The 24,000-nt window shown below is 40.0% G+C and overlaps 1 protein-coding gene across 1 annotated transcript in view; it reads left to right on the forward strand.

Annotated features, from left to right (window-relative positions):
* myt1la (myelin transcription factor 1-like, a) overlaps window positions 1-24,000 on the forward strand; it is an 83,393-nt gene that overhangs the window by 19,832 nt on the left and 39,561 nt on the right. Inside the window, exons 5-10 of the mRNA XM_034123786.1 lie at window positions 446-508; window positions 9,710-10,164; window positions 12,419-12,858; window positions 16,077-16,252; window positions 20,479-20,665; window positions 22,264-22,480. Coding sequence (XP_033979677.1) covers window positions 446-508; window positions 9,710-10,164; window positions 12,419-12,858; window positions 16,077-16,252; window positions 20,479-20,665; window positions 22,264-22,480 — 1,538 coding nt within the window. The remainder of the gene's footprint in view (window positions 1-445; window positions 509-9,709; window positions 10,165-12,418; window positions 12,859-16,076; window positions 16,253-20,478; window positions 20,666-22,263; window positions 22,481-24,000) is intronic.

Genomic DNA, 24,000 nt, shown 5'->3' on the forward strand with positions numbered 1-24,000 from the left:
CCTTTAAGAGTGGTATTCTTACCATTCTTAACATCGATAAACCGAATAAAATGCAAGACCCGATACCATAATTGCAGGATTTAAAATGCAACAAAATACATGGTAGGTATATTTGCAAAAAAGGATGTTGTGATTTGATGCAAAACATTGGACGTAGTTACGCTGAAAACAATAGAGGACCTAGGATTGACCCCTGTGGAACTCCCAAGGAAAGCTCGATTTTATGGGTTTCAATTTTTCTAATTTAAAATGCCAGAATCAAAGATCAGTACCAAAGGCGAATATCACTATGTTCAGGAAGTAAACAAAGGAGTCCTATGGAGGCGTTTCAGGCAGGGGAAGAGTGTGAAGGGAACACAGGAATTTTAGCCTTTGCAGACTATTTACATGCACAAAAACCTATATAACGTGTGTGTGTGTGTGTGTGTGTGTGTTTCCTCCTCAGCTGTCCCACTCCAGGCTGTGATGGCAGCGGTCACGTCAGCGGGAAGTACGCCAGACATCGCAGGTATGAACCCCTTCAAATCTTTTAAATCTGGATTCAAAAAAGAAAAGATAATCAGAAAAGTGTTCTGAATTTTCTTGGTTGATTGCAAAAAACAAACATTAAGTGGTGGGGGTCGGCTGTGGCCCTCCATTCGGTCTTCAAGTTTCAAGTTTCAAGGCTTTATTGTCATTTGCACATTAGCTACAGTGTAGATATGGCAATGAAAAGTCACAGACTCCTCCAACAGTGCAACATATATATATATATAGACAGAGGTGGGAAGTAGTGGAGTACAAATACTTCGTTACTGTACTTAAGTACATCTTTCTGGTATCAGTACTTTACTCCACTACTTTTTACTTTTACTTCTTACATGTTGAACACAAATACCTGTACTTTCTACTTCTTACATGTTGAACACAAATACCTGTACTTTCTACTTCTTACATTTCCCAAACAGGCTGGTTCCTTTAGTTTGAATGTGTGTTTGGTGGCGTGATCATTATTATTTAGAGTCATTGCGTGCCTATTGATTTGAACACGATCCGTGTATCCATCATTTCCTGGTCTTCTCTAAAGAAGAGGGACCAATGAAAACGTTGTCATGTTGCCGTTGTTCAGCATGGAAACATTCATTCGCTAACAATGACATTATTGTTCTATTAATATAAAGGGAGGTCAGGTACTCTTTAAAACAGCTGCTAGTTATGGGTACTTTTTACTTAAGTACATTTCAAAGCCCTCTTTACTTTGACTTGAGTAAAGAAGTTTAGTCAGTACTTCTACTTTTACCAGAGTATTTTTAAACACGAGTATCTGTACTTCTACTTCAGCAAAAGATGTGTTTACTTTTGCCATCTCTGTATATATAGGACATAGAACAATTAAAACAGATTACAAATTGAAACGTCTCACTCAGCAGCTCAGAGTCAGAATCGTACGAACAATAAATTAATTCACGTCACGGTCTCATGTCTCCTGGACGTTCAGAGCTCTGCAGGTCGTCGCCTGCAGCGAAGTAAATCCAATGCTCGGTCACAGGAAAACCAATCAGGAGGAGACTGGAGCTGTGACGGCCCGGGGTCAAATCCCCCGATGGCTGTCCGTCCTGCAGACTGCTCCATGGTTTCTTCCTCAGATCTCTGGAGCCTTTGGAAACATTGAATTAGAAATATACGCAGGGGGGCTGCTGCAAGAAGTAACGCTTGCAACGAGTCTTTTAAGCTCATGTCCATTGCTGAAAGTTTTCCTGCAGTAAAACCGCAATCATAGTAAGATAACAGTGCTTTGTTCTTAATATTATCTTATATTTCTTACAATAAATCAAAACTAGGCAACTATATATGAGACGTGTGGCGTAGTGGGTTGTCCGTAGGTGTTCGGATCAGGGGGTCACAGGTTCAAACCCCACTGCAGTCAGAATGTCGTTGTGTCCCTGAGACACTTCACCCCAAATTGCTCCGGTGGGGATTGTATTGAGTATGTAAGTCGCTTTGGATAAATGTGTCCAACAAGTGACATGTCATGTAATATGTCATGATTTCATTTTCCTCCAATTGAAATATGTTGAACCCAATTCTTTGGGTGACATTATTCTGCACAGATCCAGGTTGAAAGATCACTTTTTTTTTTATAAACCAGGTGAAATATACATCAAAGCAGGTGCACTGCAGCTGCATTGAAGTGCACCACAGAGGCTTTCACTCGAAGAAAATTACATTTGAAGGCTGGATGTGAGGATGTGTAGGAGGACATTTGAGTATTTTTCCCGTTTTGAATAGAATTAAACATACGTTATGAAATCAAAGCTCTCGTTGAGATGATTTGATGTTATTTCGGAACATCTCTACGGTATTGGTTTAATAGTGTGTGTGTGTGTGTGTGTGTGTGTGTGTGTGTGTGTGTGTGTGTGTGTGGGCGGCTGTATATAGAGGTTATACGGCTCAGGGCAGCGGTGGTTTGATGCTCGAGGTAACGGAGAGATAATGAGAAGGGCAGGATGGCGAGTCGCTGGCAGAGCAGACTGATGGTGCTGCAAAGAGCACGAAGACTTTCAGGAACATTTAAAAATAAGAGCTCTGATTATTATAAATTGATTATTTTTAAAGGATGTAGCATAAGGTTTGCAAGTTGCTTTATGCAAAGATGTCTTTTTTAAGCAGACGAAGATGCCCAGGATTGTAGATGTTAATGTTTTAATGTTAAAAATGTCTTTATTTTTTCCTACCGCGATGGGATTTTAACCTTTGCAGACTATTTACAGTACATGCACAACAACTCACTACAAGAAAGGGAAAAGCCCCAAAGAAACATATTAAGGCCCCTTTAAGGATTTTGCATGCATTCTAGCTTAAAACAGTGGAAACAGGAGGTAAAAAAAATCTCACCGCAGGACTGTTTTTCCCTTTTATCGTGTCTCATAAATAGTCCTGCTGACAAATTACTGAAGTGACGGAGAAAGAAAGGCAGAAAGAGATTTAGAAAGAGAAGTAGGTCGTATGATGTCTTCCTCTCTGGGGAAACGGCATGCTGAATCCCTTAATCAGTGAATCATCAGCTGATCACAAGACTGCACTGTACACAAACGTCTGATTTCACAAAGACTCAGAGAGAGATAGAGAACACAGCATCTGCACAATCATTCCTAGTTTTCCACCTTTTTCCGCCTTTCTATACAGGTTTGGGAAGTTTCATCCAACTCCACCAACTATTTAACTTGCTTTGTTTGAGATTTATAGTCTTCACCAAAGTCATACGAGAAAATGTGCAGTATAAAGATGGTGCATGAAGTGTTTAGCTTGGAAAAAATGGCAAAAAGGCAAAAATACTGGAAGTAGTGAGGATCTACAAGCTCAAGTTGAGTAAAAAGGTTGCTTTTTTGTCAACTCTGGGGAAATAAATTCAGAGAATATTTAGATCGCTTCACTTTATTCATTTTCTTAGGTAGCTGCCTTGTGCTAAAAGTATTTAAAAGCATACAATTGATCTATCCCCCAACCCAACCTAAGCTAAAGGCGGCTAATGTTGGGCTATAAAGGAACTACAACACGGTCACATGACTTCAAGTCACCACCGCTAAGCTAAAGGTGGCTAATGTTGAGCTATAAAGGAACTACAGCACGGTCACATGACTTCAAGTCACCACCGCTAAGCTAAAGGTGGCTAATGTTGAGCTATAAAGGAACTACAGCACGGTCACATGACTTCACGTCACCACCGCTAAGCTAAAGGCGGCTAATGTTGGGCTATAAAGGAACTACAGCACGGTCACATGACTTCACGTCACCACCGCTAAGCTAAAGGCGGCTAATGTTGGCCGTGATAACGTTTACTCGTCTCATTTAGACACTTGTTAGCTACCGCGGTTTTTAAATTCACCAGTGAGTTATTTACTGACGTATTTGTTGTCGCAGAATAAAACATTTAAATCTCTTCAGCTTGTGTTAACCACAGACCTTATTTCAGGCTAACAACCAAAAACACATTCAAAAACCATTGAAGAGGGAACAAGAAGTGGTAAAATACGGATGAATTTCCAAGTTTTAGGACTCATTACTGCACCACTCTTTGTCTAACATATTTTAATATCATAACCACAGACCTTATTCAAGGCTAACAACCAAAAACATATTCACATAAACATTGACTTCCACACGATGGAACAGGAAAGTACTCATTCCTGCTCCTCCCTTTTTGGTTTTTAGAGTAAATCCCAACATTTCTCCACATCACTGGGATCTATAACTTCCTGAAGCAGAAACAGTCTGTGTGCTGAATGAATGATTCGAGAGGGGGGGGGGGGGGGGGGGGGGGGGGGGGGGGTGTTCAAAGTCATTGTCCCTCCCTCTCTCTCTCTCTCTCTCTCTCTCTCTCTCTCTCTCTCTCTCTCTCTCTCTCTCTCTCTCCTACCTTTCTTTGTCTCCCTCTCTGGAGGATGTCACCATGGCGACAGCACCGTGCTGCAGTATGAGGACCAGGAGGGATGCAGCCTGTCTCCAATGGCAACCGCTAGTATAGGATGTGAACATCATGTCGCCCACATTAAACACACACACACCGACACACACACACTGACACACACACACCTTCTGTTGGTGCCAAAGCATTGCCACACACACACACACACACACACACACACACACACACACACACACACACACACACACACACACACACACACACACACACACACACACACACACACACACACACACACACACACACACACACACCTAGATTTAATTATCACACTGCAGAAGATATTTCTGTCGTCTGAATGACTCTCTGCAGTGACACCAAGGACTAAGTTTTTATTATTTCTAACCATGAAAATATAAAAATTAAATATGTTTCTTTTCATGGGCATGCACGGCCACTTTGAACAATACTTTTTGGATGTTTAATTGGTGCAAAAACATAAAATAAAACATAAAAAAACAATGAAATAATAGTCATATTGAGTCTGATAATAACATCTTGCAGTTATTGTGAGTTATATTTGTAATTAAGGGGGAAAATAACATAATAATACTGCTAATAAATACAAATAGTAATGGATACATGATATATTATTTTTCATGGACCTGCAAGTTGATTTTAAACCATACTTTTTGATGTTTTATTTTTGCAAAACAATAAAAATACATGATGAAATAATATTCGCAATGAGTCTATTAATAACTTCATGCAGTTATTGTGACTTATTTGTAATTAAGGGGGTCTCTGTTAAATATAGAGCGCATGTTTATGTGTTTAATTGTGTGCGAAAGTGAGAAAAAACTCATTATAATAATAGTACTAACACATACTTCTAAATAAGGGATACAAAAACAATCATTTTTTCATGGACTTGCAAGTTTATTTTACATAATAGTTTTTTTTTATGTGTTTTATATTCTTAGCAAATATAAAAAAAGGATAAATGACAAACTTCTGTCCTATACAGTAGTGTCTATTTTTATCAATGAAAATAATTGATAAACATGAAAATGTAATGTATGTCTCATTTAAGCGAAAATGATTGCGTCACAGTCACAGGAATACTTGTTTCTGATTGGTTGATAGGCAACATGCTTCTGGTCTAAATAAGAGCTCAAGGTATATTAAACTGCAGGTAACCGTAGCAACAGTCTGTCATGCTCTGGGTTTAATCACAGCCTCTGTTTGCTCGATAAGTTGACAAAGGTATAGGAGAATATTATGGACTGAAAAATGTCCTCACAGCGATGAAAATTGACCTTTCTGGGGTCCACATAGAGACAGCAATTTACTCCAGGTGTCCTCAAAGAGACAATAATGGACTCCTGTTATCCAAAAATATAAATAAATGGACACCATGTTACCTCTTAGAGACACAAATGACCATCCAGGTATCCACATATAGACAAAAATATACTCCAGATGTCCTCGTTTGGACAAAATGTACCCCAGGTGTCCTCGTTCGGACAACATTTACTCCAGGTGTCCTCGTTTGGACAAAATGTACTCCAGGTGTCCTCAAAGAGACAATAATGGACTCCTGTTGTCCAAAAATACAAATAAATGGACACCAGGTTACCTCTCAGAGACACAAATGACTCTCAAGGTGTCCACATGGAGACAAAATGGTATGCCAGGTGTAAATGTAGAAATTGAAATGGGCTTTAGTTGCTTCATAGAGACAGAAATGGACTCTAAGTGTCCCTTTAGAGAAAATAGTGGACTACAAGTGTACAGATTAGGGAGAAAATGTAATCTTGGTGTCCTTGTAAAGACTAAAAGGATGCTAGAAGTCCTGATAGAGACAATCATGGACACTAGGTCCATGTAGAGGTAATGACTCAATGCTCAAAGAGCCTCTAGAGAAAATAATGGACTACAGGTGTCCTCAATGTGACAAACATGGACTCTAGGTGACCCAGTAGAGAGAATAATGCACTCTTTAAATCCCTTCAGAGACAATTATGGACCCAAGGTGTCCTCATAGAGACAGAGACTAATTTTAACTTATTATATATTACATGTTTTCCACAATTGTTGTTACTTTACCCTATTTCCTGCTGCAACACTGTAAATGTACCCGCTGTGGGACCAATAAAGGATTTTCTTCTTGAAACACAAATTTAAAATAATGTGAGCTTAGCGACATGAGGCTTCAAACAACCCATAACGCAACATTCTTTCTGCAGACGCTGTGTTATGGTATATTCTCTTCATTCGTACATATGATATGATGTTGGGAATGCAGTCCTCAAAACATCATTTTCAGACAAATATTGACTGCCTATATTTAAGCTAGTCCTCATTAGCATCAGTCAAGGTGTCTTTATACGGAAAACCAATGAGATATCAATCGATTTAACACGCGGGATATAATCAATCGCAGTGCATCATATCAGACTGCAGCAGATCAGCTCAGCACGAAGAGAAAATGTGATGTGTGAACTCCCCCCCTCCCCCTTTCTCTCTCCCTTCACATAATTACCATGCATAGTCTCTCGCCCCTGTCTGCAGCATTCCCTGGTTTCTGATCTGCTTTAATTACCACCAGAATTTTAATTGGCGGGAGACAGCAAGGTGGCTAAGGTCACACACACAAACATGCACACACACACACACACACACACACACACATAAGATGGAGGGATCATTTGAGGAGAATTGGTGTGTGTGTGTGTTTTCTGGTAGAAATACATGCCGCAGTGTTACATGAAATAGATTTTCTCTCTCTCTCTCTCTCTCTCTCACACAGTCTCTCCTTCTTAATCAATCCTAAAATTATAATTGTGTATTGGCTTGTTGCCAAATCATGAACAAAATCAAGTAATTAATTGTAGTAAATTGAATATCTGTCCTTTCATGAAGGAACTGAAACAAGTACAGACCATACGTGAAATACAAATGAAAACATCTAATGGAATAAACCTTCAGTGCTCTCATATACCTTTGCTTACTAATGCAATATGATGAAATATAATTATACTGCTCCCACTATGTTTCCTTTAGAAGGATAATATTGGTTATCTCACTGGTTTCTAATTAAAAAATCCCTAAAAAGTGAAACCCATAAAATCAAGCTTCCCTGCGGAGTTCCACAGGGGTCAACCCTAGGTCCTCTATTGTTTTCAGCGTAATGACATCAAATGTTTTGCAATCACAGCATCTGTTTTGGCAAATATAGCAATGATACTCTACTGTTTGTTGTGCTTTACATCCTGCAAATATGGAAACTGATCTTGCATTTCTGCTGCTTTATCGATGTTTTGGATTTGAACGAAAACCCCAGGTCCGTTTATCAATATCAAGCATACCAGTTTGTAAGAGACATTAAAAAAAATGGAATTGTAATTCATATGAAGGTTGGTTCAGAAGCAGGTGATTGAGACATTGACACTTAAAAAAAGAATACAACTTAATTGTTGAATGATTAAATGTTTTAATTTTATTGTCAACACTCAGTCACCTCCTCCAACTTTCCCTCCCAACACAAAATAAGCTCTTTCATATGGAAATGCCCTAATTGATTTCCTAAAATCCACATTAACGCCGTGTATAATTGTGCTTGCTGTTTGAGAGCAATTAAAACAGAATTTTCCCCACAGTTAATGACTATTATGGGATTTGCGTAATTGAGTCCCTGCTTGAATAAGCTTTGGGGTTTTTTTTTTTTAAGAGGCTGATTCTCTTTCTTAGCGAATGCGTGTAAAAAATAATCTGCAGTGTCTTCACACATGGACCAGCAGAAGAAGAAATACCTTATGCTTTTTCTGAAGACCATCCTGATGTAAAAGTTAAGCCATTTCATCAAAATCTTATCTTCAAAAGTGCATCAAGATTTGAAATGGTCACAAAACTTAAACTGTGATTTTAGGAAAACCATTCCATATATCCAAAAAACCCTTATAGTCAAATAAAGTTGAGAGTCTGGAGAGCTGTTTGAACTTTAAATATGTTTTCTCCGTTACAGTATGGAGAATCAGTATGACCACAAAGTTGGATGATTTTGAGCTCTGTTCACGTCGATTTCCCATTCATTCATATGATTAAAACGTTTGCACTGTCTTGCAATTCGCGGGTAGGTTATTATACAATTATAAGAAGACACAGGCTATATTTTGAACTCTCAAGTAAATGTTCATTATTACAGTTGTGATCTTTTGTCTATAAACCAACTAATAGTTCCAATATAACATACTGGCAAGTTGGGCAACCCAGTTGTGTTTGTTTTGGCTAAATTTGGTTCGTTAGTGGCAGGAGGGAAAGCTTCAGACAGGGCAAAAGTACACACATCCTTTACTCAAGTAGAAGTACCGATACTCGTGTTTAAAAATACTCTGGTAAAAGTAGAAGTACTGACTAAACTTCTTTACTCAAGTAAAAGTAAAGAGGGCTTTGAAATGTACTTCAGTAAAAAGTACCCATAACTAGCAGCTGTTTTAAAGAGTACCTGACCTCCCTTTATATTAATAGAACAATAATGTCATTGTTAGCTAATGAATGTTTCCATGCTGAACAACGGCAACATGACAACGTTTTCATTGGTCCCTCTTCTTTAGAGAAGACCAGGAAATGATGGATACACGGATCGTGTTCAAATCAATAGGCACGCAATGACTCTAAATAATAATGATCACGCCACCAAACACACATTCAAACTAAAGGAACCAGCCTGTTTGGGAAATGTGAGAAGTAGAAAGTACAGGTATTTGTGTTCAACATGTAAGAAGTAGAAAGTACAGGTATTTGTGTTCAACATGTAAGAAGTAGAAAGTACAGGTATTTGGGTTCAACATGTAAGAAGTAGAAAGTACAGGTATTTGGGTTCAACATGTAAGAAGTAGAAAGTACAGGTATTTGGGTTCAACATGTAAGAAGTAGAAAGTACAGGTATTTGTGTTCAACATGTAAGAAGTAGAAAGTACAGGTATTTGTGTTCAACATGTAAGAAGTAGAAAGTACAGGTATTTGTGTTCAAAATGTAAGAAGTAGAAAGTACAGGTATTTGTGTTCAAAATGTAAGAAGTAGAAAGTACAGGTATTTGTGTTAAAAATGTAAGAAGTCAAAGTAAAAAGTGGTCAGAAAAATAAGTAGTGGAGTAAAGTACTGATACCAGAAAAATATACTTAAGTACAGTAACGTAGTATTTGTACTCCACTACTTCCCCCCTCTGGAAGCTTTTGGACTTTAAAGATTGGGTAAAAACAAAGATGGCTACTGATGGTGTGCCCTCTGTCTCTCTTTAGCGTCTACGGCTGCCCGTTGGCCAAGAAGAGGAAGGCTCTGGAGAAACAGCCTCTGGAGCCGGCTGCCAAGAGGAGGCCTTTCCTCTCCGGGGGGGAAGAGGTCGTCTACACTAACTACCCGAATGAAGTAGAGAAGGTGAAGGAGCAAGGGGAGGTAGTGGAGGAAGACGAGGAGGAAGAGGAGACGGGTAGAGAAGGCGATGAAGATGTGGACGACGAGTTCTCGGAGGACAACGAGGAGCAGGAGGAAGAGGAGGACGAGGTAGAGGTGGAGAGGGCGGTGAAGACAATGGGAAGAGAACGAGCGGAGGACGAAGAAGAAGAGGAGGAGGAAGAGGACGATGGGATGTACGAGGAGGAGGAGGAAGTGGAGGATGGCGACGATGAAGACGAGCAGGATGACGAGGGAGAGGAAGACGAGGAGGAGGAAGACGAGCAGCCGAATCGTCAGCATGGTGAGTTAACTGATTATTTAGTTTGGCTGATTTCAGAACGCTGTTGCCCCACCAAGAACTTCTTCTTTGCTTCTGAAGTGTGAAATGAGCAAACATCCAACTGTGAAAATAATCCGCAAAGCTCCCATACACGTTCCTACTTATTATATTAACATTGTATTTTAAACATATTAGCGACGACGGCACTTGATCTACTTTTTCCTGATTAAGGGCTAGTTCCAAAATGTCGCCAAAAAGTTAGACAGTGTGCTGGAGCTTCTTTTGCAATCGAGCTACTCATCACCATTTTAAATGAAATAAGGATAGTTATATAAAAGATGTATTTGTTCTGCTGTGGCAAATATGACATCAGATCCTGGAAGCCTTTACGATCTTCCTTTGGGTGCTCTAGTTTCCTCCCAAGGTTACCTAACATCTCTAAATAGCCCGTATGGGTTGGATCGTTATCTGTCTACATGTGTCCGTCCTGTGATGTTTCCATGTGGCTATCAAGCCGTTTACAATACTTCTAAAGCAGTGCAATATATATATAAATATCCAGGAGATATACCTTTCCAAGAAAACAAGAGCATAGGTCACAGGGGAAGTGTTTAACCAAATATCTGAGTTTCTTTTGGGAAAGACAGTCTTTGAGGGTTATATCAAATCAAATAAGCTAAATAAGGCAGAGAATGTTGAAAGTGAAACAGTGAATGCAGGAGTCTATATACATCTAAATAGTATAAGATAAATAAGAACAGAATGTGAAATTAAATACTGTTTATTGTAGATGCAAGAAGATTTTTTGGGTAGTATTGCGTATAAGATGCCGAATATCTTTGTAAAACTGTAGCTCAATCTACAAGAGCTCAACAAAAGGTGGACATGTGCATGCAAGCCAAACAGCTGAAGCTCTCTGCAGCGAGAGAGGAGGAAGGGATGAGCTGAATCTGTGTTCGACCAGATGCTCTGCCTCTTTTCCCCCAAACCAACACCCCCGTGTCCTCAATCGCTTCTGACAGCGCCTCACGAATAATCTGGAGAGCAGCTCTGCTGAGTTATTAACTCCAGGGACGAGTCACATGTTCCTCTTCTTCTCCTCCTGAGAATATTTATGGCTCCCGAATCGGAGCACCTCACACGCCTCCCCTTTCTCAATTTCTCTGCTCTCATTCGCCGTCGCTGTCCTCAAAATCAACAGCGAGGCTGAGAGAGGAGAGCAGCTCTGGGTTGTGTGTTTTTGTGCGAGTAAACAGAGGATCATAATTGGGAGAGATGGGAGCTAATGAATTCAGGGATATACATGAGAAGAAACTGGATTAGAAGATGTAAAAAGGTTTCATTTCATTTTCATCTGCAGGATTTTCATCCTAAATGAACAGGAATTAATCAAATGCTCTGTCATTTCTGACTTATTTACTGTTATCTACTGTTTGTGTTGTTTACGGCATAAAGTGCTGAGTGAAACTATGATAGTGAATCAGAATCAGAATCAAAAACAGGTTTATTGCGCAGGACTGACATTATTATGTGATGTTTTGCATTTGGACGTAAAGCCTAAGAGTTTGTTGTTGGCGACCACTACAAACGGTACCACTTTACAATAAGACTACCCTTATAAAGGATTCAGAAAGGGTTTCTAATTAGGTTATGAATTAGGTTGTAAACACTTTATTAATCATTAAGAACCATTTATAAACCAGTTCTAACATAGTTTGCATACATCAACACAGGCTCACTATTTGGCAAGATGACTAAGCCTTATATTGGCTACTTAGCGAGAATCAACTCAGTGAACAATAGATACCAAGGATGCTGGCTGATGAAGGAGACGAAGTATGCTAATTAGCCAATATAAGACTTAACAGTACAGATAAATGTGGGCTCACTATTTGGCAAGCAACCGGTCACAGTTGCCCTGTTTATCTCATGTCTTATAAAAGCTTATTAATGATTTATAAAGTGTTCACAACCTAATTAATAAATGAATTACAAACTATTCGTAAACCCTTTATAAGGGTAGTCTTATTGTAAAGTGGTACCCTACAAACTCACTGGAATTAATCGAAACCTACTGTTGATGTTGTCAATGGTGCAACATACTGTACTTTACCTCTTGTTTCAAACATTTCTGTGCACATCAGATGATCTTTCTGACCTCTCGGTTCAAAAAGCCTCAATTTGTCATTTCAGAAATCGTGTGCGGTGAAAATATGCTGATAACTTGTTTTGCATTTAGATGTAAAAGCCTTTGTTTTTGTTCCGTCCCTGACAGTTGACAAGCACTACAAACCCCTCGGACAATCAAAGCTTCTTCCAATCCACAAGGACGACAACAACAACAACCACGGCACCATCAGCGCTGGAAACGGCACGGGGGAAGATTACGAGAATTACGACGAACTGGTCGCCAAATCGCTTCTCAACCTGGGGAAAATCGCAGAAGACGCCGCCTACCAAGCCATGACGGAGTCCGAGATGAACAGCAACTCTTCAAACAGCGCTGGAGAAGAAGAGGAAGATGATGAAGACGATTACATTCATCATGGCGATCGGAAAGGAGAACTGAGCGTGGATTTGGACAGTGACGTGGTACGGGAAACCGTGGATTCCCTGAAGCTTCTGGCACAGGGACACGGGAACATGATGCCGGATGAAGGATATCCAGAAGTTGGAGGAGATATCGGACATGCTAACGGACGACAAGGCATCGGGGTGAGGATCCAAAAATGGTTTTATTTTAACCTATTTTAATTTCTTTCTGTCAGCTTTACTTCAAGGGAATTTTGTTTCATTTCATTTTTAATTGTTCTGTTCATGGTATGCACAACTTAAACACCTATTACGCAACATCCACTTCTTCATGTCTCTTCTACATGAACATGTGTCCCCTCTTCTTCATGTCTCTTCTACATCAACACGTGTCCCCTCTTCTTCATGTCTCTTCTACATCAACATGTGTCCCCTCTTCTTCATGTCTCTTCTACATCAACATGTGTCCCCTCTTCTTCATGTCTCTTCTACATCAACATGTGTCCCCTCTTCTTCATGTCTCTTCTACATCAACACGTGTCCCCTCTTCTTCATGTCTCTTCTACATCAACACGTGTCCCCTCTTCTTCATGTCTCTTCTACATCAACATGTGTCCCCTCTTCTTCATGTCTCTTCTACATCAACATGTGTCCCCTCTTCTTCATGTCTCTTCTACATCAACATGTGTCCCCTCTTCTTCATGTCTCTTCTACATCAACATGTGTCCCCTCTTCTTCATGTCTCTTCTACATCAACATGTGTCCCCTCTTCTTCATGTCTCTTCTACATCAACATGTGTCCCCTCTTCTTCATGTCTCTTCTACATCAACATGTGTCCCCTCTTCTTCATGTCTCTTCTACATCAACATGTGTCCCCTCTTCTTCATGTCTCTTCTACATCAACATGTGTCCCCTCTTCTTCATGTCTCTTCTACATCAACATGTGTCCTCTCTTCTTCATGTCTCTTCTACATCAACATGTGTCCCCTCTTCTTCATGTCTCTTCTACATCAACATGTGTCCCCTCTTCTTCATGTCTCTTCTACATCAACATGTGTCCCCTCTTCTTCATGTCTCTTCTACATCAACATGTGTCCCCTCTTCTTCATGTCTCTTCTACATCAACATGTGTCCCCTCTTCTTCATGTCTCTTCTACATCAACATGTGTCCCCTCTTCTTCATGTCTCTTCTACATCAACATGTGTCCCCTCTTCTTCATGTCTCTTCTTCATCAACATGTGTCCCCTCTGTGTAAAGAGACTCTGAAAGTTTCAGGAACAAAGATTCTCTCTCTTTTTGTCCTGATCCATTTCTATAAAAACCTGTCTGAAAACGAGCTGATCAGATTTTGGCCACTTTATGATGTCATAACGATGTTTTGGCTTGTGTAACCATTAGCCAATCAGCAACCAAGGTAACCCCCCCCCTTATCACCTGAATCTCCTCCTAGAGCACCATTGTGTTCTTTGTAACCAAATCTCTCTCAGAGGGGCGTGGGGAGGGGCTCCTTATTTTCATCTAAAGTAACAGACAGAGAATCAGCACTTTGGAAACAGGGCTGAAACAGAGGGGATTATGGGATGCTGCAATGATCTGTTTGGTGTTTCAGCCAATCAGAGACAGGTTCTGAATATATCTGAGACCTATAATATATTGATGAAAAACAGTATAATAGGGGACCTTTAAAGGGGACCTATCATGCAAAATGCACTTTGTGATGTCTTTTATACATAAACATGTGTCCCCGGTGTGTCAGGGAACTCACGCAGCGTCAAAAAATAAAACCCTCTCTCTTTTCCTCCGTACCCAAATCTCTAAAAACGGGGGAACAACGGAGCTGATACAGATTTGCGTCCGATATGACGTAATATCTGAAATGTGGACCCACGGGCCTATCAGAAACGTTGCTATCAGAAACAATGCCCGACTGTTTTGGACGTAATATGGTCGGTGTTTACATTAGCATCGCTAACACTCAGAGCTAACCTGTACTGGAGAGCATGTGTGTGAAGAAGCAGGAAATAAAAAGGAACTCACCTTGTGGTATAACCGGCAAGAGAGAAAGCCTTTGAGCTCCATACTGTTTCAGAGAGAATCCTTGATAATCCATGATATGGCGTTTCATCACGGCAGCATTTAGTTTAGACAGTAGCTGCCGGGTCCCGCATGAGCTCAGCCCCCTCCTTTTTTCTTCTTTATCAATTCTTGAATTTTTTTCAAGCTTTATACCCCAAATCAGCACTTTTGAAACAGGAAGTGAAATAGAGGGATATGAGGCGTGGCTAGAATGGGTGATCTGTTTGGTATTTTGAGCAAAACACTTCATAGACATGTTTTTTATATATTAGTATATATCTGAGACCCATGCTATTGCCTAAAAATAGCATGATAGGTGACCTTTAATGTATAACAATTTTACAAAACATGTCTCTATAAACACACCGTACCCGAAAAGGAGCAGGGAGAAGAAAATAATCTGATATGACCGGCCCCTTTCTCAAAAAATAAATACATAGAAATAGATGGTCTGTCTTTCATATTTTCGTATTCACAGCCAATCATAACAGCATCGTTGGAAAATAAGAGAAACACAAAAACGTACCAAAAAATACTTAGTTCCACTTGACAGTTAACGGAAAGAAACAAAACAAAAAAACAACAACACCAAATTTCATTAGATTACTGTTGATGTTTTATCTTATTTTGTATTTATTTTAATATTGATCAGAATCAGGTTTATTAGCAGGTAGGTTGACACGTACGAGGAATTTGACTTGGTGTCGTGGTGCATACATAAAAGTAAAACAAGAATAAAAAAAACACAGATAGAGAACTATTATAAGAACACTATAATAACATTAACACATATTAAAAATAATAAAGAATATAGTAAAATGTACATAGAAATAGAATGGAATAAAATATGGAATAAAATTCAGCAGTAATACAAATGTTTTCTTCTTGGTCTGTAAAGCACTTTGGGCTGCTTTGTGCATGAAAGGAGCTCTACAAATAAAGTGTAGTATATTATTACCCACTCAAATCAAAGACATGCAAACATATACCACCTTTACAGCTCACTTACAAACATGGTTCACTGAGAACCTGCACACACTCGTCTGTGTTGGATATGGTGTGTGTTACATGTTGTGATCATGGATGTTGCTGATATATGTCACATGTATGTTGTTGTTCTCTTTTATCCTTTCGCCTCTATCTACTTGTCTTTCATCCTTTCTTTATAACTAATGCTGTTGATGTATTGTGATTTTAAAAAGGTGTCTATTATCATCTGGAAATTAGCAATGTTGGCTAAAGCTGCCCCATTTTGTGACAGTTGATCAATGGGGACTGTCCACGACACTATAAACTAATATACCAAACTAAATTATTCTCCAGGCGGACGAGAGCGAGGAGGAGGTTTGCCTCAGCAGTCTGGAGTGTTTGAGAAACCAATGCTTTGATCTGGCTCGGAAACTCAGCGAAACTCAATCCTGCGATCATCCGGCGCTCCACGCTCTTCATCACCAGCTCCAGAACCCCTCAGACCACTCGATGATGCACCACCTCAACAGGTACGCACACTACAAAGAGGCTTTTCATCATGCTTTTGTTTATTCCACAATACTCGTCCCCCTTTTCTTCATAAAATACGTATAATGTAATGTCTTGCGGCAGCCTTGAATACCATAAGGCACTTTTAAACTCCCTTTCTTCATCAAAAACATATAATGTCGATGTATATAGAAAAACAAGTAATGCAAATTCTCAATTACTTTCACATATCACCATAAACACTTGACCTCCATGCACCACCTCAACAGCTACGTCCAATACAAACAGGCTTTTGATCATGCTTTTGTATATTCCACACATTTGTACATAAAAGATACATAGAAATGTTACATCTTGCGGCAGCCTTGCCTTCCATAATGTACTTGTAAACCATTGATTTAGACAACAATGTACAATAGCTGTGACAACTTAAAGGGGACCTATCACGCAAAATGCACTTTTGTACGTCTTTTCTACATGAATATGTGTCCCCGGTGTTCCAGGGAACTCACCAAGTGTCAGAAAACACAACCCTCTCTATTTTCCTCCATACCCAAATCTCTAAAAAAGGGGCTGCAACGGATCTGATAAAAACTGATCCAGATTTGAACACTGTCCTGACGTCAGGACGGTGGCGCTACGGCTATTGGGCCAACTCCACCAATCAGGAGGAGACAGCCACGGCCATTGCCGTTCGAAAGCGCTGGAGACGCTGTAGTACATATGCCAGGCCAGTAGGTGGTGCTGTTCTCACTGAATCAGCCCTTGCTAAAACAGAGCAAAAAAATGTCAAATTGAGCAAAATGAGGCATGGCTAAAATGCATGATCTGTTTGGTATTTTGAAAAAAAAAAAAGTATAAATATGCCTTATATAGGTATGGTCCTACACTATATTATTCAAATATAGCATGATAGGTCCACTTTAACGTATTGACCCGAATATAAGACAGGTTTTTTTTCCTAGGAACAAATCTTAAAAAGAGGGGTCGTCTTATATTCGGGGTCTAGACTTTTTTCGATGTAATTAGACAGTCACAACAACAGATCGCGTCAAACGAGTGTTCCCCCGAGAGAGACACCGACTTAAAGTACGGTAACAATACAACAGGTGGAGAGATAGAGACCAACTCGAACAAAGTAGATCAAAAGTAGGGCGAGTTAATAAACAAGAGAGGCGAAGTTACGATGCCAATTTTAAGATTAGGGTGATCAACGAAGCAGAGTCATCAAACAACTGTCGAGCAGCAAAGACATATGGTGTTACTGAGTGTAACGTGAGAAGATGGCGAGCCCGAAAAGACCGCCCTTAAAAATGTAAACAGTCAGAGAAGAGCATTCCGCGGTCCGCAAAGGGGTGTGTTATCATTATTTAAAAATACAATTATTTTCTTTATAAAAACAAGATTTGGTCGTCTTATAATCAGGGTCGTCTTATATTCGGGTCAATACGGTACATACATGCTTCCACCTGTTCATGCACACACAACCTCACAAACCATTGACTTCCATGCATTAGCTCAACAGCTACGTCCACTCTGAAGAGTCTTTTGATCATGATGTTTATTCCTTATAATTATCCCCCTTTGTGACATATGAAAGCTTCTGCAGGTAGCTTAGAGCATTATGTATGCTAATGGAATATTAGCATGATTACCAATGACATTTTGTACTGTGACTCGATGGGTTCGCTTTGAATGGAGGTAAAGGGGGAGGAGGGGGAGATTCTGTGTGAGATGAAAGAGACAGGAGTATAATGGCGGTCTGAAAACGAACAGGAAGCTGAGTATTGTTTCATTTGGACCCCTTATTTATACACTCAACAGCTGAAACACAGCTCATGGAGGCAGGGATGTGAACTCGATTCGACTCTCGTTTGATGACTTGACAGAAAACTAAAGACTTGGGACTCGACATTAAAAGTTAAAGACTTTAAATGGACCCTAACCCTAAAGATTATCCCATTTCAACAGCAACAGCAAGTGCTATTCAAAAACATTATAAGTGTGCTTTTACTAAAGTCTACTACGTTGTTAACTTAACAACGTAACTGTATAAAACTCCATTAGCGACTGAGATGAACAGGAAATCCAATCAGTGACTGTTTTCCTGAATAAAACTGTTTTCTCCAGGCTCTAAAAACTGATTTGGAGCAGCTACAATAGTCTGGTATTTTGTTACCCAGAGAATTCAAAGGACTTAATTGTTATACACAATTGCTAAAGCGTAGTTTATGCAAATGTTAGGTATTAGGGTCCTTCAACAATGCAACATAAATAACAAAACAATAGTGCAATGGACACAGGAATAAGAACAATAGGTTGGTTTAAAGGTCCTCTTTTATGCTAATGTTCAGGTTTCATATTTGTATTGTGTGCCTTTACTGTGACATGTCTCCATGCTTTAACTCCCTCTGGGATTTTAGCCTTTGCAGACCATTCACATGCATTAAAACCCATAGGACACAAACAAAAAGCGTAAAAGGGCTTCTTTAAAATAGACTAAGATGAATGTGAAATAAACATTTTATACTGTAAACATATATATATATATATATATAAATATGTAGATATGAGGAATACACATGTATAGATAGGGATGGGTACCGAGCCCCGGGGCTGAATTATTAAAGACCGTGGTACCATTAAGCACCGACGTTATCAGTCTTTTTATCGGTACTGGAGACATGTACAAAATATATGTCATATGTAATGTCCGGCAGTGGCTCAGTCAGTAGGGGCTTGCTTGGACTGTGAGCCGGAGGGTCGTCGGTTCAGGTCTCCGACCAGACCTAAATATGGAGTGTGGACTTCTACTTGGAGAGGTCCCAGTTCACCTCCTGGGCCCTGCTGTGGTGCCCTTTAGCAAGGCACCGGACAACCCCCTTCCCCCCTCACTCCCATTGCGCTGTGCAATAGCTGCCCACTGCTCCTAGTACTAGACTCCTGGTGCTAGGATGGGTTAAAAGCAGATTTCACTGTGTGCTGTGTGTTCTGCATGTGTGACCATTACAGAGGGGTTCATCCCTCCAGTTCTATTCTATTGTATTATTGCTACACAAACATTATATTGCAGTTTTAGTGTCGCCAACTCCGTTTCTAAGATGCAAAAAGACTGCAGAATGCGTCTATGATTATTTTTAGTATTTTAGATCTTTCCAATCCAGATGAGAGATCTCTCTCTCTCCTGTCTGTGTGCGAGGGGGCGGGGCAGTTTACACACACACACAGCTGCTACATGCAGCAACACACACACACACACACACACACACACACACACACACACACACACACACACACACACACACACACACAGCGGAGATGGCGGAGAGAACGCGCTCCGAGGTGTGGTTAAACTTTACCCGTCTCGATGTGGACAATGCTCGTTGCCTAAAGTGCAATAAGAGTTTAGCATGTCAGGGCTGTAACACGAACAATCTGTCTAAACATTTAGCAAAAGTGCTCCACGTCCAGGCGGAGGAATGCACCGTTTTCGACTGTCTTTCTAGCAGCTCTGTAGCCCCATCCACGAGTAACGTTTCCACGTCAGGTGTTATGTATGCTAGCAGCAACACACGGAGCTAACTCAATGATACAAACATGGGTTAAAGATTAGAGGTAACTGAGTTATTTATTGTGTTAAAGTTTCAGCTATTCTGTTTACAATTCTGTCATCAGATTATTTAATACGATTTGTTAAAACACTGTTGTTTCTTTTGATGTGAAATATTATGTATTTCATTTAAATAAAAAGCAATGTTAGTTTTGTTCACAATGTGTTTAGTTAGTTTACCTTATTTTATTCTCCAAAAGAACCCATAAAAGTACCGTTAAAAGACCGGATCGATAAGCGGTATCGATAAAAGTAGTAGTACCGTTAAAACCTTAACGATCCCCATCCCTATGTATAGATGGTGGTGCGTTATAAACATATAGTATGTGTGGAGGCGTTTAAGGTAGGGGGGAGAGAGACTCAGGGATGTTAGCCTTTGCAGAACATTCACATGCACTAAAACCCATAGAACAACTTTAAAATAAGATGAATGTGAAATGTAATATTGTACAGCAGAATAAACACTTTATACTGTTAATATGTATGAAAATGTAGATATGAGCAATAGACATGTACAGATGGTGGTGCATTATTAACATACAGTATGTACGTGAAGACTCTTGACTTCCAATGGCCTGCGGGATAAAACTTTCTATAAATCTGGTGGTCATTTCTAATCTTCTTCTCACCTCTCAGGTACGACAGCTGCCAGCAGAGCGCTCAGGAGGAGCAGAGATCTCTGGAGCGCAGCTACTCCGACATGGTGAACCTGATGAAGCTGGAGGAGCAGCTGAGCCCCGGGTCCAGAGGCTTCCAGGAGGGAGACGAGGACACGACGTCTGTGAACTCTGACCGCTCCGACGAGACCTTCGACATGGCCAAGGTACGAGGTTAAGAGGCTGGAGGGTTGTTCTTGAAGCTTTATCCATCACGGCCCCTCGCTCAGAGGTGGGAAGCAGTAGAGTACAAATACTTCGTTACTGTACATGTTTCTGGTATCAGTACTTTACTCCACTACTTATTTTTCTGACGACTTTTTACTTTGACTTCTTACATTTTGAACCCAAATACCTGTACTTTCTACTTCTTACATGTTGAACACAAATACCTGTACTTTCTACTTCTTACATGTTGAACCCAAATACCTGTACTTTCTACTTCTTACATGTTGAACACAAATACCTGTACTTTCTACTTCTTACATGTTGAACACAAATACCTGTACTTTCTACTTCTTACATTTTGAACACAAATACCTGTACTTTCTACTTCTCACATTTTGAACACAAATACCTGTACTTTCTACTTCTTACATTTTGAACACAAATACCTGTACTTTCTACTTCTTACATTTTGAACACAAATACCTGTACTTTCTACTTCTTACATGTTGAACCCAAATACCTGTACTTTCTACTTCTTACATGTTGAACCCAAATACCTGTACTTTCTACTTCTCACATGTTGAACCCAAATACCTGTACTTTCTACTTCTTACATTTTGAACACAAATACCTGTACTTTCTACTTCTCACATTTTGAACACAAATACCTGTACTTTCTACTTCTTACATTTTGAACACAAATACCTGTACTTTCTACTTCTTACATTTTGAACACAAATACCTGTACTTTCTACTTCTTACATGTTGAACCCAAATACCTGTACTTTCTACTTCTTACATGTTGAACTCAAATACCTGTACTTTCTACTTCTCACATGTTGAACCCAAATACCTGTACTTTCTACTTCTTACATGTTGAACTCAAATACCTGTACTTTCTACTTCTTACATGTTGAACCCAAATACCTGTACTTTCTACTTCTTACATGTTGAACCCAAATACCTGTACTTTCTACTTCTTACATGTTGAACACAAATACCTGTACTTTCTACTTCTTACATGTTGAACACAAATACCTGTACTTTCTACTTCTCACATTTTCCAAACAGGCTGGTTCCTTTAGTTTGAATGTGTGTTTGGTGGCGTGATCATTATTATTTAGAGTCATTGCGTGCCTATTGATTTGAACACGATCCGTGTATCCATCATTTCCTGGTGTTCTCTAAAGAAGAGGGACCAATGAAAACGTTGTCATGTTGCCGTTGTTCAGCATGGAAACATTCATTAGCTAACAATGACATTATTGTTCTATTAATATAAAGGGAGGTCAGGTACTCTTTAAAACAGCTGCTAGTTATGGGTACTTTTTACTGAAGTACATTTCAAAGCCTCTTTACTTTGACTTGAGTAAAGAAGTTTAGTCAGTACTTCTACTTTCACCAGAGTATTTTTAAACACGAGTATCTGTACTTCTACTCGAGTAAAGGAAGTGTGTACTTTTGCCCTCTCTGGTAGTTATTGCAGTGTACCTCGAGTGTGGGCTCATTCTTTCTTATTTCTCTGTCTTTCTGTAAAGCGACTTTGCGTCCCCTGAAAGGCGCTTTATACATTTAAGTTATTATTCTTATTCTTAAGGGAAACCTGTCTCTGCTGGAGAAGGCCATCGCCCTGGAGTCGGAGAGGGCGAAGGTCATGAGGGACCGCATGATGGCGTCCGATCACTCTCTTCCTCGCAGAGATCATCATCATCATCACCACCGAGGAGAACACAGCTCCAGGCTGAGCTGCGCTGGAGAGGAGAGGAAGTCCAGGATGCACCACGACGGGATGAAGAGGGCGTACTACCCTAAAGGTAGGAAGAGGAAAGAGAGTGGAGAGAAACCCACACGATGACCCCCACTGTGTCAGCATCGATCCGTGCTCTGCAAAGTCCTGCATCTTCACGTATAGATTGGTTTACTCTTAAAGACTTATAGTGCCAGTTCTCGCCTATAGCGTAACAATCTTTTTCAGTTGTGTTCATTATTTATTTATTCATTACAGAGTCTTCGTTGTTTTCCATCCTCTTGGTCAGATATTGTATTTTATTTGTACAGGTCGGCTGGACTTCCAGAGGCAAATTAAGTCCAGACAGTCAGTGTGTGTGTGTGTGTGTGTGTGTGTGTGTGTGTGTGTGTGTGTGTGTGTGTGTGTGTGTGTGTGTGTGTGTGTGTGTGTGTGTGTGTGTGTGTGTGTGTGTGTGTGTGTGTGTGTGTGTGTGTGTGTGTGTGTGTGTGTGTGTGTGTGTGTGTGTGTGTGTGTGTGTGTTAAAATCTTCACATATATAGATATTTTACTGTAAAAAGTCTACTGCTGTTTTCAGCACTCTATAGATTTTGTTACTCTCTTATAATGCTGCTCTCGCTTATAGCCTAACAATATTTAACAATTGTGTTCATGAGGAGTCTTCCAGAGGCACTTTTAGTCCAGAATCTCCATGTTAAAATCTTAAAGTAGTATAGTTTCAGACCCCCACTGTGTCAGCATCGATCCGCGCTCTGCACAGTTGATTCTCCATCTTCACATATATATGTTTTTACTGTTATCGAGTTAACAATTGTGTTTATGAGGAGACACATTTTGTCCAGGCAGTTTGTTGCAAAAGTATCTCCATGTTATTAAAGTCTAATAATGCTGCTCTCGCCTATAGCGTAACAATATTACACCATTGTGTTCATGAGGAGTCTGTTCAGATATTTTATTTTATCTGTGCAGGTCAGCTGGACTTCCAGAGGCAAATTCAGTCCAGTCAGTCAGTGTGTGTGTGTGTGTGTGTGTGTGTGGTGTGTGTGTGTGGTGTGGTGTGGTGTGTGTGTGTGTGTGTGTGTGTGTGTGTGGTGTGTGTGTGTGTGTGTGTGTGTGTGTGTGTGTGTGTGTGTGTGTGTGGTGTGTGTGTGGTGTGTGTGTGTGTGTGTGTGTGTGTGTGTGTGTGTGTGTGTGTGTGTGTGTGTGTGTGGTGTGTGTGTGTTTGTGTGTGTTAAAATATTCACATATATAGATTTTTCACGGTAAAAAGTCTACTGCTGTGTTCAGCTCTCTATAGCCTATAGCGTATCAATCTTTAAAACGTATGTTCATGAGGAGTCTTCATTGTTTTCCATCCACGTGGTCAGGCATTTTATCTGAGCAGGAGACACTTGTCTGGGGTTTTTTTTTTTTCATGCCAGGACTATTTTTAACACGTCGGCTGGACTTCCAGAGGCACATTTAGTTCAGTCAGTCAGTGTGTGTAGCTCGACACAAATCAAACTACAATAGTGTTCCCAGCACCTGAACGACATCATTTCATAACAGCTTTAACAAACACATGCTGCAGTACAAGGGAGCTTTAAA

The sequence above is a fragment of the Trematomus bernacchii genome, unplaced genomic scaffold (assembly GCF_902827165.1).
Source record: "Trematomus bernacchii unplaced genomic scaffold, fTreBer1.1, whole genome shotgun sequence".
Taxonomy (NCBI): domain Eukaryota; kingdom Metazoa; phylum Chordata; class Actinopteri; order Perciformes; family Nototheniidae; genus Trematomus; species Trematomus bernacchii.